Source organism: Crocodylus siamensis, chromosome 1, assembly GCF_052110815.1.
Source record: "Crocodylus siamensis isolate JL-2025a chromosome 1, ASM5211081v1, whole genome shotgun sequence".
Classification (NCBI taxonomy): domain Eukaryota; kingdom Metazoa; phylum Chordata; order Crocodylia; family Crocodylidae; genus Crocodylus; species Crocodylus siamensis.
The window spans coordinates 64,373,141-64,389,149 of record NC_143395.1 but is presented as its reverse complement, the minus strand read 5'-3'; the positions used below and the strand labels follow the sequence as shown (position 1 = coordinate 64,389,149).

The 16,009-nt window shown below is 37.2% G+C and overlaps 1 protein-coding gene across 4 annotated transcripts in view; it reads right to left on the bottom strand.

The window, feature by feature from the left end:
• Positions 1 to 16,009, bottom strand: part of BCKDHB (branched chain keto acid dehydrogenase E1 subunit beta) — a 311,484-nt gene that overhangs the window by 11,610 nt on the left and 283,865 nt on the right. For all 4 annotated transcript variants that reach the window (XM_090035453.1, XM_090035443.1, XM_090035474.1 and 1 more), the window contains one exon: positions 428 to 576. In XM_090035453.1, coding sequence (XP_089891579.1) covers positions 436 to 576 — 141 coding nt within the window. In that variant the 3' untranslated portion in view covers positions 428 to 435. The remainder of the gene's footprint in view (positions 1 to 427; positions 577 to 16,009) is intronic.

Below are 16,009 nucleotides of genomic sequence, written 5' to 3'. Positions count from 1 at the left end.
CCAGCACCTCTCAAGATTTGAATCCCAGGAGAACAAAGGGAAGTTAAAGTTAAAATATGGTGCATCTTCATGAGTGAAGTATTTATAAATTATTTAGTAGAGGCAGAGAGGCTCTTTATCACAGCAACTGTACTGAAATAATCCTACTGTTCAGCATATAAGACGTTTAAGTTTCTGACTGCTTGAGCAAGCTACCCAACCATGTACTTTACTTTAAGACTTGACTTCAGTGGTGTTACTTAAAATTAAGCAGGAGCACTAGTGCCTCTCTCACATAGGAACTCAAGCAACAACAGCCAATTCCAGCTTTTAAAAATGACTAGCCCTTTGCCTTCAAATCTTCTGCCTATGCTGGCTAGAAGCCTACTGATTAAGCTTACAAGCCTACGCTTTTTCCAAACTATTTGCATATTTTCTTATTTCTCACCTGTTTTATCAATAGTTAATCATTTGTCGAAGGGCATCATAGCATTTCCATTTGTCTGGGATGTAGAAAGGTTCAAAGATGTGTGGAAACGGAGTGTCATAGCCACATACTCTTGAAATAGGAGCCTCGAGATTCAAGAAGCATTCCTCCTGTTAACAGACACACAAAACAAAGTTAGTAAGACCTCCTTTCTTTCAGAAGCCATGATTCACAAGTTGAGATCTGGTGAACTTTATAGACAGCCAGCCCTATAAACTCCTGGCTTCTATTTATGCTAAAGCACAGATGCAGCTCAGACAAGAGCAGTAAAAGCATTCTGTTCCTCCTCAGAGGTCCACATTAAAACAACAAATTGTATTAATATTATAGTATTTTTATTTTGTACATGTATGATATGTTAAATTGCATTCAAGTTATATTTAGTACATCTGCTATGCATCCAAACAAATGTTGCCAAAAAGCAGATATAGTAGGAACAAAGAAGTAACAGTTGGTATTTCCTGGATTACCTTTAAACAAATAAGTGAATCATATAATCTAAAAGTGAATATTATTTGCTGCGAATGTCTTACAGAAAATTATTTCAGCCAAGTGTATTAGGGACTACAAAGCCAACCATGGCTTGTGGAAGCAACAGATTTGCATGTCCTCAAAATTGCTTGAAAGTCAAGTCCACAAACTGCAAAATAAAAATAATTTTTGTTCTCATGAGAGGTCTAGAGTTGGCAAGGAAGGTGGGAGTCTCGTAATCCCGGCCACCAGAAACCCAGAGTGTCAGAAGCATGTCATGCTAATCTGAGGGTGGACATGGAACATGTTTAAAACTTCAGCATTTTTAACAGCCAACTGAACAAAGATGTTGGAAACGTCCCACCTGCTCAACCATCAGGGTAAGCACAGGAACTGTGATAGTCTGGAATAGGTGATATGAATAGTAAATGGATCAGATATTAGAGCTAATTTTCACTTCTCAATTCTTTTTTCTTCATTGCCAGCATTTCTTTTGCAGTCATTCACTCCCACTCCTGGCCAGGCAGGGAAAAGGGAAGAACAGACCCACAGGCCAACCTTGTTTCCATGCAGAGGGAATCAGTGTAAAGGTCTCTCTCTCTCTTCAGCTATGGACAGACATTCAAAAAGCCTGAGCCTGAATTGATTCAATCTCTGCAGGTTAATCTAACCTGGTTAGGCTAAATCAGTTTGTAACTGCACAGACATTGTGGCTCAGGCTAGAAGCCGGGGGGCATTACAGCAGCCCTCCCTCCCCTTCTATAGTACTGAGCTGAGGGGAGGCGTGACCAGGCCCCAGCACGATGCTTTGTTTAGCCCAGCAGAGAATTGATAATAGTCTTTATCCAGTGTTTATTACATCATTAAGAAAACAACAGAGGGACATGTTGATTCTGCCTTTGTCACACCAAAGACTGGAGCCAGCATGCGTTCTGCCATCTAATACACAGATACCTCTCAGCAAGGCAGAGGGGGGAATTCCTGCTTAGCAGGGAGTAGTGAGGGGGCAGGCGGAGGAGCAGCCTGAAGCCTCTACCAGAGCTGCAGCCAGGAAGCACGGAGGCAGGGCCATCTCTGCCCATTCTGGAGAGCATGCCGGGATACTGGGGGTGTCTGGTTCAACTTAAACCAGCAAGGGGTCTGGGACAGACATTGCATAAATTGGTTTGACCCAAATCAGTTAAATCTGATACTACATTCAACCTATCTCAAACCAGTTTCCACCATTTTCAAACTGATTCACGTGCACTGAACATATGATGTTACAGGTTTAAACCAGTTTCTGATCACTTAAACCAGTTTATGTGTAATGTCTGTCCCTAGCCTTCTTATCTTTCTCCCTTAGACCATGCTGATTAAGATGTCCTGGTCAAACTTCCCTTACCCTAAGCCTAGAAAAGGGGAAGAGGTATCAATCCCTAGAGCTCTCTTCTGCTAGACTCATATAAACAATTACTGCCAAACAGTTATTTCTCAGATTGCTTGATAGCTTTGAACACAAAGATGCCATGTGACCTACTGTATGGCAGTTGACCTTCCTGAGTTAAAAAAGTACCACCCACACTGGAATATGAAGGTATAGGTAGGAGTCATTTCCAACACAAATGAATTACAAGTGTCTTCAGCTATTACTGATGTGGAGTTGTACAATGGCAGTTCAAAGTATTCAGATTTAGAAGCTGCAGGAAGTGTATGTCACCCAGCCAAGTTTCTTTGCATTTCCTAGTGGACAGCTCAACCTAGGAACTGTACATGTGCACTATTTTTTCTGCGGTCTCCTTTCAAGCTTTCTTGATCATTCTTATATGAGGACAGAGTTTTAGGAAAGCAGTAGAAAAAAAAGTCATATGAAACCTATGAGTTTCACATGGTAAATAACATACAATTTTGATATTACTAACTCCAGATTGGAATGTATCCCCTTGTTCCAGAAAATTTCACTGCTTTCCATACTGGTGTTTGTCTTAGCTGCCAGTTACAGTCATGCACATATGAATATCATATCCTGCTTCATGATCCGTCTAAGTAACCTCACCCCTTGCTGCTTCAATTTCTTTTTATTATAATGTGTGTTTAAGTTTTTTAAGGTTTTAGATTTCCACCCCCACTGCAAAGCAATGAAATATCAGGGAAAATACAAAATGGAAATCAGTGGAGAATGAAATCATTTATCTATCCATGGAGCTAATATAGAAATCTTCCCACTCCACTCCATCACTCTGACTGGTGACCTGATCAGATATCTTTATGGGAAGAGGAGAGCTTACTCCGTGACCCTACGCTGTGACCATCAAGACGATTGATGCTTTGGGACACACTAGGTGCATCTACATGTGCAAATAGCATGTAGCAATAAACTCCAGCACAGTTTCTGCCAGAGTTTATTTTTCCGGGGTGCAGTGTTTATATGTGCATCCTGGACCGCAGCATGTTGAGTCAGGAGTGGAACAGCCCCAAATGACAGGGGTGCCGGGGAGTCAGCCTGCCAGCCCAGTGTTGCTCTGCACCCAGCTCAATGTGCTGTGGAGGGGCTGGCTGGTGCAGAAGAGTGCTGCAAGGTGGGGCAAGCCAGCAGGCAATCCCTGCACTGTAGCACCCCCATGCCCCAGCCAGCCCCAGTCACCATCTACACATACATTGCAGCACACAACTCCTCCACTGTAAGACAGTACTTGTCCCAGACAGTATTATCCTACAGCAGAGTTAATTAATCCACAGTCCATACAAATCTGAGCATGGGGTAGAATTCTTTCTTGATCTCAAACACAGTGATTAGTCTGACCCTGAGCAGAGGGGCAAGACCCAGCTGAAAGGAGCTACAGCTTTAATTCCCAGCAGAAGCATTGGCAAATCCAAGTCAAAATCCCAGCCTGGCTGCTGCTAACACCCAATGCCTCTGAGAACAGCTTAAAAACACCCTGACACATGTAACAGAAAGTGGGGGAGTTATGCACTGTTTTCCAGGAATGCATATACAGGATAAAGTGAAGGAAACCTGTACAAAATATCAAAACATTATGATGTGGTGTGGTCTTTCTGAGGGCTTTGCAACACAAGAATTGCTCTTATCATTTTTCTGTAATCAAAACATGAGTGAAGGCTAAGAGCTGGCATTTTCCCAAGTGTGTCTCAAATCTAAGGTGCCTTGAGTCTAAAAAGAGTTAAGAACCACTACACTATACTAATATCAAGGAATAATGCATTTTAATCACAGACTACACTGAAAAGGATCCACATACATTGTCTTCAGTCTGATTTAACTCCCCTTCCTGCCGTCTTTCATTTAACAGTAGCAGAAGCAAAGAGTTATGAAAATCCCTAATTGCAGTTACCCAGCTGCTCAAAAGAAATCCCCCTAAAAGCAATGTCATTCCAGATTGACATGAAACCATTTTTTTCCCCAAACCTCTAGAAAACCAAAAAAAAGGGGGAAAGGGAAGGGGAGGGGAGAGAGAACTTGTTTTGGGCCAAACAAAACATTTCCTTTGATCTGAGATTATTAATAGCATTGATTCTATTTCTCTGTATAAGAAATTGCAGGTATTGCCTATATATATTGCATTATAATGTGTTTACCTTTTCATAACATTTGGAATTCTATTTAGTTATAAAGCTCAATTGAATACATTCATCATGCTGCTTCTGGGATTTAAAAATACTGAGTTTGCAATGTTTTATGCTGATTATTCTCACATGCTTTAATAAACAAATGCAATTACAGTGATTAGACATGTGTGTCAAACTATACATGTACTGCATCAATTGTAAATTATTCATTTTATAGAAAAAATGAAAATCTATTACAAGCGGTCATATTGAAGAGAATGCCAGTCCACCTGCAAAATAACAGTAATATATACCGAACTTCTTTGCTTGTTTCAAATTCATTCAAATTAAACAATCCTTTACAGACTTTTTTAGGCATTCTGCACTGTTTAATCTCCCCATTTAAAACTACAACTTGAAGAAACACGATTTCAAAAAGCTGCAAAATGAATATGAAATAATACAGTTAAGTGATAATATAAATAGAACAAATCTGTGGTCCAGTAATGGTCTCTCCTTCCTGAGGTAAATGGAGTGGTAAAGCAAAGACATTTACTTCTAAAGTGGTTGCAGTTTCACATTCAACAAATGCTATTGCCATTATACTAAATTTAAAATAAAAACAAACTTTAAGTCTTCCAAAACCACCACTTGGATTTTCTTCTCATAGGGAGAAAATCCAAAATGGTTGTTACAATCAGCCCTTACACTGTGGTTTTGAAACGTTGCAAGTTCCATATTACATTTTAATAGCCTTTCAGTTTGAATCCATATGCTACTTAGGAAGTTTTGCAGCTTTCAGAAGCACAAGTTGGATTCTCCCAGTGACGGAATTAAAATGAGATTCTATAGGGCATGATGGAAGCTGCTAATTGATGCAGTCCAAGAATGATAAAGCAAGCAAAGCGATGGAACTGCTACAAGGTTTAGGTCTGGGAGAAGGTGAGGCAGGTGGAACCTTAAGGTGCCTGTACACAACTGCGGAGGCTGCTCTGATGTGCTGTAATTACAGCGTATTGGAGCAGACTCAATTAATTGAGCCTTCTGGAACATGGTAATTACCACGCTCCAGCAGCCTCCTGCTTCTCATGCATCAGCAATCCCTGAGCTTCAAATGGCTTGTTGAACAAGTTTTAGTTCAAGTACCCCCATTGCCATTTTGAAGCACAGGGACACCGATACAGGAAACACTACAGTGCTTTAATTAGAGCGGCTCTTAGAGCACCAACCCTCCTCCCCCCACCACTAGAACACATGTAAAAGTGCCCTTAGAGACTAACTGGTTCAGAGAGACAAGAACTTTCATAGATGTTACTTCATCAGATGCTATGTGTAGTTTGGGGGTTGTATTTTTTTTAATATTGAGAATAAGTGTTTCTGTACGTCTGCAAAAAAGGAATTTTACTGTATGAATAAACTTTTATAGATGGAAAGCAAGGTCTCCGTCCTGTATAAAATCCACATGGAGAGCTCTGCCCCTATTGAATTCAATGCAATTCCTTGCACAAATACACTGAAATGGATTTCACTGCAGGATCACTTCTATATTTGAATGCCACTTTTTATTTATTTCATGATAAACTAATAATCTTTTAGTAAACTGACTGGATGATAGAAATAATAAATATATGAAGCCAAGGCAACAAATTAAGCATATTTCTTACAAAAGGAACTGACACAAACTTATTTAAAAATATGAATGACCATATTTAGCATATTTTATTTAAAGCAATGTCATGGGAAAATCTTATACTGTTATACAGATTACCAACAGTCTTATGGAACCTATCTTCATAGGAATCTGAGAATGGAATTATACTGCAGATAATGAAATATAAAATCAGTATCAAAATAATTAAAAGTCCTAATTTTAGAATTAGGAATTATTTCTAATTTTTAGGAAGAAAAAAAAAATGCAATAGTATCTTCTTTGAAGGCAGCACCTTCTGTAACCTTTCCACAGGCTACAGAATTTCAAACCAATTGCCTGATGATCTGTTGATTTTCTGACTGTGACAAGAAAACATGTTGATTACATAAAAAGAACACACTGGTAAATTCATATCATTAGCAAGTCTTTTGTGGTGGTAAAAAAGTCTCTTTTGATATTGCCTAACAGCATACTTTACACCTTCAACCCCTAAGCCCCTTACTCTTCTTGAAAAAAAAAATCTTCCATGTGATAGACCTGTAAAATTGCATATATTTATGAATTCCTGTTCACAGCAGCTGTATAATAATATATGTGATAGTGTATGAGGATACTAAAACAGCTTAATGGGCAGTATGGTATTGCAACATCTGCTTTACACGTTGTACCAAATCTTTTGCACTTGTGTAACCATGCTACTACACAGGACTAGAAGGATAATACACACAGGGAGGAAAGAGCTAATTTTGGAAAAAATCATTTTATAAGACTACTGGGGTAAGGGTCAATAAATACATGCACACACCTCTTACATCTCCAAAATGTGATAAAATGCCACATGCTGGGTTCAGTGGGGGCACTCTATATTTACTCTGAGCCATGTGAAAGCAGAATTTGGCCCAAGAAAACTTACAAAGGCCTATGTATTTCTCTTGTGTGTTTAGATTAAATTATTCTATGCCAAACAAATTGCAGAAACCTAATACTTCCAAAGTAAAATGCTTAGGAAAAGACTGCTCTAAACATTCAGTAACAGAAACTAAAAAACTTCTACCATTCCTATGACATGAGGTAGATATGTGACTTATGATTCAATGCAAAAGGTTTCACAGTCCACTTACCACTTTTGAACATAGGTCTGGAATACAATCAAGTACCCATTTGCTATTAACACGGTGCAATTCTTCATGCTTTAAAAAGTCAGTACAAATTTTTTAAAAGTTATGAAAACATACCTTCACATTAGAAAAAATGTTCAGAAAGTGACATTGATTATTAAGAGTTAACATTAAAAATGACTGATTTACACAGAAAGTATCAAGACAAGACATGTCCATGCAAAAATCCTAAAATAGAGTTCTTGCCCCAGTGTACTCTTTGGTTAGGGACAGAAATTACACATAAACAGGCATAAGTGATCAGAAACCTGTTATTTAAAAGATAAAACATTTTTGTTTCATAAAATTCTGTTTAAACAGTTTACCTTCAAAGTAAGAGATATGGCAACATCTCAAATTACACATGAACAGGCATAAGTGATCAGAAACCAGTTCAAATCTGTAATTGAACAGAAGTTCAGTGCACATAAACTGCTTTCAAAATGGCCAAAACAAGTTTAAGATAAACCTGGATGGATGTAGTATCAAATGTCACTGATTTAGGTCAAACTGTTTTACTGAATTTCTGCCCCAGATCCCCTCTAGATCCAAGTTAATTCACAGTCCTCCAACATCCCAAGACGCTTGGCACTTTCCCCACAACCCTCCCCCTCTCACAGGGTGACTGGGACAAGCCATCTCACCCAGCTGAGCAGGGAGACATACTCTAGTGGGCCCCAACTTCTGACCTGGACCACTGCAGGCATGTGGTTACATTTCTGGAATCAAAAGTGAATGTCTGTTCACTTGCTTATCAATTCAATCTATGCAGTTTAGACTAACCTATGAAAACTGAATCAATTCGGCCTTGGGCTTTTTGACTGTCTGTATTTAGCTTTTAACTAACTCTTTGAACTAATTAAATAGTTTCAATCAGGACAGGATTTCACTCTTAACCTTTATAAGGAACGATTTTGTACCATAAAGAAATGTTAGTTAACTATGCCTTTTAATCTCTACTATGCAAGGCTATATACATGCATCTAAGCGCTTTGATTTTTGAAAACCATACAGAGATTTGTAAACAAAAGTCCCACTGAAAAATCATTCAATCAGTTGCAGAGTGATCAAGCAAACACACCATATAACAAAGAGCAATTCCAAACAATTTTATGCCTTAATTAAAAAAAATACTGAATTGAAGGATTTTTTGTACATTGTGGCACAATTATATTCTACATTCATTTTCTAACATTAGATAATCTCCCTTTCTGTGCCCTTGCTATCATAAAATTTTACTGTGGTGCAGTAAAACTTCTGTGTTGTTTATTATAGATTTAGATCCCAATTCAACAATGTACTTAAGAATATAACTAACTTTAAATGATACAAAGGACACATCCCCACATGCAGGGACATGTTTGCTGTGGCACAAATAGCAGCAGCACAAATTTGCACAACATTTGCACATGGGGTTTCCTATAGAAGCAAAATGCCCACCTTCAGGGGAAACTGTTTTTTCCCTGCTCCTCCTAGCTCCTAGCATGCTGGAGGAGCTGAGGGGCACCTAAAGCAATGAAGACATTCTGGCTGGCAGCCAGAGCATCTCCCTGGAGGACTCAGCCTCCAGTTGCTCCAGGGCACACTACTAGAGTGCGTGCTGCACCAGTTTTTTGTGACAGGTTTGGTTTTTTTTTTATACCAGGAGTTCCTGGTATGAAATAGTGCAAACAGCCAACAGTGTGCCACATCTGATTTCCGGTGCTTCAAACAGTTTTGAGGCACTACAAACCGCACGCACATGCTCATCTGGGTGCGCCTAATATGCTAAACTGAACAAACTGTCCTAAGCAGATCCTTAAAGTCAAGAATGAGCTCAAGTAACTTACTAAAAGTTGTACCATAGTTTCTAGTGTATAATATGTCATAGAATCATAGGGCTGGAAGGGACCCTGAAGGATCATTGGGTCCAACCCCCTGCATGAGCAGGAAAGACATCTGATGACCCTAGCCAGATGACTATCGAGTTTTCTCTTGAAGACCTCTCAGGTAGATGATTGCACCACAGTCTGGGAGCGGGGAGCTTGTTCCATAGTCTGGACACCACAGTTGTGAAGTTTTTCCTAATGTTCAGCCTGAAACTATCTACCAGGAGTTTGTGGCCGTTGTTTTGAGTTTTCCCCCAGGGCTCCCTGGTGAACAGTTGTCCACTGAGCCCCTGATGTATGCCTCTGATATAGCAGTAAGTCACAATCAGGTCCCCTCTCAGCCTTCTTTTCCTTAGGCTGAAGAGTCTGATATCCCTCAGCCTCTCCTCATATGGCTTGCCATGCAAGACTCTGATCTTATGAGTGGCCCTTCTCTGGACCCTCTCCAGCTTTAGCACGTCCTTGTTGAAGTGATTTCTCCCCTCAAAAGGAAGTGTAAGGAAAGAGAGAAATGTAAAATTAAGGTGTGTCATATATCAAAGCTTAGTACTGAAGAAAATTTGAAATAACTGTACAATAAAAATCCAATCACAATTTCATCCTTTTTCAGCGATGCATTTCATGCACAAGTATGTCTTATGCACTGGGTAATGTGATATATAAATTTCAGAAAATAAATTAAAAGTTACAGACATTTATAGTGACAAAATGATGCAAAAAAGTGGCTAGGTTATGAATATTGTCCATTCCTTTCCAAGCTAAAGAAGCTGAAAATAAGTGCAGTACTTCCCATCAACATTATAAACTAGAGGTAAATACTTTTATGCAGCTGGTTTTCAAGTAGAGGATTTAATAAGTGTTAAAAATGAGGCATTTTTCCCTTAACTATCTAATTTCTGATTTTTTGCTCTGTTTGTTTGCTCTCTCCCCACTTCCATGTGCTTCTGTTCCATTTCTCATCTCTCTTCCCCTATAGCTATACAAATAGCAGAGAATGCATAAATATTTTTCCTTATTTTCAGTTTAGCCTAGCATGAAAGTCCCTCCTCAAAACCTGAAAGGCTTTCTTATAAAATACCAAATGATTGCTATAGTACTCCATGTCCCAGTAAGCTCACCCTTGCTGTTATTAATGATTTAAAGGTACCCAGAGGCATTCAAGACACTTCATAGAACAAATAAAGCCAAGGTCCTTGACTCAAAGTGATTATACTCTAATTTTTATGTAATTGAACTGGGAAGAATAAACAAACAAACAAAAAAGTAGACAAGTTATGCTAGGACAAGGATTACAATAAGGTCACATGATTACTTGGTTACCACAGGGGCACATCTTGATAGTTTTGATGTGAAAATCCACATTTTATATGACTTTAAGAAGAGTATGGATAAACAGACATGGTGGCATCTTTGTCATCTCTTTCAGTATTTCAAAGAGAACAAAAATTGCAATAAGTAAAATGCTAAGGTCCATTACAATATAATGTAATATAATGGGAGTAACTGGAAAGTCTATTCAAACCTGAGCAATTGGAGAAAGTATTGAATCTCTACTGACATGCCACCACACCTTTTTGTATCATTATACCGAGACATACCTCACTTTTACTTATAACCAGAGGCCATCTAGTGTACTAACAATGTGCTGAATCCTACTATTTGTTAAAGATCTCTATGTTAAACACATTACACTTAAAAATAATCTCCGTTTAAAAATGTCCCACATAAGAAAGAAGTCAACTAAAAAGTTTTAAGGAAACTTCCAGGGTTTTAAGGAGTTAGTTGACAAAATGCAAATTACCTTTAAGTACATATACATGAGAATTAATTAATTAAACATCATTTGTTATTTAAAAGATAAAATATGTTTGTTCCATAAAACTCTGTTTAAACAGTTTACCTTCAAAGTAAGAGATACGGGAACATCTCAAATTTCCAAAGAGGTTAAAGTGTCTCAGTTTGCAGTACAAAATCTTCTATAGCCGAAAGCACCAGCTGCTCTGAGTTTGTAAATGGAATTTGCTTTGACGATGTGTATATAGTTATATGCTTATGAATGACTACTTCTTCTACAAACTGTGTAAGTGCTGTACTTGCAGAAGTTATTTCCTTCAAACTAGGGGTTTTGGAAGGAGGAACAATTTTTTTATTTGCCTGAAAAAAAACCAACTTAAAATTTATTTTTTTTTAAAAACCTGTTCCTAATAGTCCTAGAAACCATATGCTTTTTATAGAGAGAGAATCTGAGGGGGTTTTATTTTTATTATTAAAAAAAAGAGCATTTGAACTCCATAAAAAGAAGTTTCTGCTTTTGATAAGAGCATAGTTAAACCAAATGTATCATCTAAATCTATTTTTGATTGTTAATTTTCTTTGTCACAGTCTTTTTGAATTCTCATAATTAAATACTTATTAAAATAAGATAACGATTGCCCAGTTTCAATTATTTTTTATTCCTGGTTGCAATCAAACAATTTAATCTTTGTACTTATCGAAGAACTAAAAAGAATACATTAGGGTATAAGGGGGGGAAATGATTTGCCATTCACTGGAAAGTTATTAACTTGTTGAAAAGATGGCTTAAGGTGCCTGCATATACTCTACATATATTATTCTTATATATTCTGTATATAATGATTAACTGAAACTGCAAAACCGGGATTTCTGTATGTAAACTCTAGCTAAATTTGAAAATGAAACTCTATTGCATTGTGTAAAGTAGCAAACGAATGAAAGTACATTAAGCAAATAATTTGCATACATTAGATTAAATTCACATCCCTCTCTCATTCATCATACTAAAAGAATCATTTAGCTCAGGCACTTTTAATTGCAAACACTGAATTCATTTGTAGCAAACAAGAAGTTTTCAGACCACACTACAGGATTTAACCAAAAACCTCAGCCATATAAAATATGAGACACATTCTATTTTATTATACTATAATATTAAATATTTTATTTATTGTGCCAATTTGCTTAAATAATTTCAGGAAAAAGTTTGAAAATCACAAAAAAAAATCCCATAAATATTTGATAAATGGATTCTTATAGAAGGCTTCTGGTAGTTTCAGACTACTTTCTTCATCAAGAGAAAACTCCAAAATATGTGTATATATTAAACGACATTATTTTTTGTCATATTTGATATCATATTCTTTGGAATACTTTTATTTCCACTACAGGATACTTAAACATTTTCTATTCAATAAGCAATATAAATATGCTGTCTTTCAAATAATGAAAGATAATACAGAGGGTTGCAAAAAATTAATAAGGTAAGCAATACACCCAGAATGTAGGAAAATGTAACAATAAGAAAAAATGGTAAATAAAGTATAGTCTTTTGGGGACCATACGTGTGCCTGCTTCCCCTCCCCCCCCCCCCCCCGCTTGTCTGCCCCCCTCCCAGATTGGATAGGATTTCTGATTTTAAAACCATAATTACATTCCCATAAGATGATGTTAGGTCACCATAGCAACTATAGGGTGGCTACAAATCAGAAACAACCTTGCAACCTAATACTCTTAATAAAAGCTCTTTCTGTTATGCAAAGGTGACCTGGTTGAAGGATGAGGTAAACTTTCTGCAAAATTATCAACATCAGTGCCAGATGCATTAATTTACCAGTGGTCAGCTGTGTAAATGAAGTCATGATGCTCTGTTAATGTTGACTTGTTTTGTATATCTGAAATCTCTCTTTTCTTTTCATTCCTGGCAGTGTAAAGGATATTTAAATTTCTATCACCGATCAAGTTAATAACACTGGAAAGATGTTTTAGTTCCTCCATGTAACTGAAGCATATGTATGCTGCACATTTTCCCAGGCCTTTGATTTCTTTATGATACAAATGAACCTAGTTGCCTTTTTAGGCTCATTTTTCATTTGGGGGAAAAATGTCCATGATTAGACAAGTAAGATAATATAGTTTCCAACATCACTTGTACCTCTGTGAGTTATAAATAGGGTGACAGATAATATCAAAGGAAATCCAGAGTGTCTGTACTAAGAGCTATGTTTTTATTTTTTGAATAAAAATCTATTACTTTTGTAGAATGGCACATTCCTGATCCTATATCCTTTCCACTGGAGTTAGCTGAATCTAACTAGAATAACACAATGTCACTTAAATATTTTACTCTTATTTTGCTGAAAGCCTTCTGCTTCTAAAAAGAGGAACATCAGTATTTTGGGCATGATGAGATAATTACTAGCTCACCTATCTATGCATCTGAAGCTTTTGCAAAACACTTTATGCAAGTTCATGTAAGTTATTAACAGAGAATTGAGTCTCAGAAAGTATGATCTACAATAGATTTCTCTCTATGCTCAAAATCAGTGCCTCTTTTGGACATTATTATCTTCAATGCCTAGAAAGACAGCAGCTCTCTTGGAAGGTCATGGAACAAACGGCGGCATCAAATTGTTGCTACATCTTTACTCATATATTACTTTGCAGATACAGATGAAATCTTAAACTGGTCCTAAAACGGGCGGTACTGAAGCAGGGGCAGATGGTCCAGTGCTTAGGGCTTTAGCTTGTGATTCAAAGTCCTAGGCTCAATTCCCACTTAGAGATATCTTGTGAGACTTCAGGCAAAGCATTTAACTCCTCATAGGTATTTAGGTATTGCTACATCAAACTCCTGCCTTTGGATACCTAGCGGAGTTTAAATCAAGCAACCAACTCTTCATACAGAAGTATGGCGACAGGTAATCACCTAAGGAAGGCACTAGGAAAAAGCTTGTGGAGCAGAAAGCTACTTAAAATATCCAAGAAGGTGATGCATAGAAAAGGTATCTATTTCTGGCCAAACAAGCAGCCCTCTCCTCTCAGTGTGAGTTCCCTTCTGGGAGTAACATCACTAAGCCTAGATTTTCTCTCTATGAAAAATGAGAAAGGAGACTGACAGCAGTCCAATCCCTAGTGCTTGAAGCACTCACATAGGATGAGGAAGAGCCAAGTTTAAATGGAAAAACTCCAACAAGAACTGGTCCAGGGCTTGTTGAGACCTGGCAGGGACAGAGAGATGGGATCTGGGAGGTTTGATCATACTGAGTGACTGCACATGAATCAACATGAAACAATGTAAACTCAAAAGTAAAAATGACCTTAAAATAAAACTGATCTTGCTTTTCCTGGTAGGTAAATTCCCAGAAATCCGATAACAAAGACAGACACAATTATTTAACTACTGTATGGAAATTCCACAGGATTACAAGAATGGTCAATCATTTAAAAATCCAAAATCACTTACACTACTAAATTTAATCATGAAATAGTTTTAAGTCCTCCCATTTTTCAACAGGATAGTGCATTTTTTGCAACAGTTTGTCACTGTCCTAGATTTTTTTTTTAAATCTGTTTTTCCTGGCTTTCCATTCTGTCAAGTGGAATCTCTCATGAAGCATATCCAACTGGTGCTACCATTTCAATAAATCACCAGCTGGAAGTGCTGGCTCGCAAAGCAGCTGATTTTTAAGAGTGAAGAAACAATGCAGTAAACCAGCAAGAGGGAGATAAAACCAGCACGTATCTGGTAAATGCTTTCTGAAAAAGAGATTCAATATTTCTGATTCTTTTGCACGTATCACAACATACTTGGCAGCTGCAAGAGGTGCTGATTCAAGGATCCACTCAGTTCTGTAACCCATACTCCCTCAGAATGAACCTCTCCCCACACGAGGTTAAATGGAGCTCTTAAATCTATTGTATCTAGCAAATTCTTTTGACAACAAAAAGAAACTGTTGTACTGGAAAAAATGGAAGACTGTGGCAAATATCAAGTGATAGATATCAATGTATGTATGTTATAGTTATATAAATATTGTAAGGGACCTGACTAGTAAGGTAAAGTTACTGTATAATTATGTTGAGTGCTGTAATTACTATATGGATCTAACTCTTATTGCGAGTACAATTGTTGGATTGGCTGCACATTTTCATATGCCTAGGGTGAAGTGCTAATGATAAATATTACTGCTGGGACCAACATTTTCCTATGGACTTGATCCAGTTATAACAACTTCAAAAAACTCTGAAGTAAGCCCTAATACAATCTCTGCAAGTACTCTGTTTTATTTATTTTGTTCATTTCTTCCATGGATCCTTCTAACTACACCCAATTTTGCCCTGTTATACAACTACTTCACACAGGTGAATAGTCCCACTAAATTACTAGGACTTCTCAGTTGCATAAATTTATCCATATGTGCAAATATTTGCAGAATCTGTGGCTTATTTGCTACTGATTTCTCCTTGAGGCTGAATAGCATACTATGCATTCATAATTTAGCTAGGGAGCATCTTACCTCTTCTTTCACCTTCAGTTTCAAAGGGGAGAATAGCATATTAACAGGGTCTGATTTTATACTTTTGAAAAATATTTTATGATTGAATTAAATATGCCAAAAGAGAAATTATAGCTGGTAAGCACAACTTCTGTTTTCACAACTGTCTGTGTAGATCATACTTTTTTCTGTGAAGCATCATGTTAATCTTCATATTTTACAGTTCATATCCCTCATCATTCATAACCCTAAAATGAAGAGAATGCCTTACTCAACACTTATTAATGCTTTACTAAGAAGAAATTATTTTAATTAACCTTCTGAAGTAATTTTAGAAAATACACTTTCCCCTTTCATAGAAAGGGATAGGTGTTTTGTGAGAAATGTTACTACCACGTTGATTAGGTTTCCATAAACTAAGTGAACCCAAATTTGGCATAAATTTATTTAGTCAAATATTCTTCTCACGTCTTACCACATGTTACTGGCAGTTGTTAACACTTAGGCTAGGGACAGACATTACACAAACTAGTTTAAGTGATCAAAAACTGGTTTAA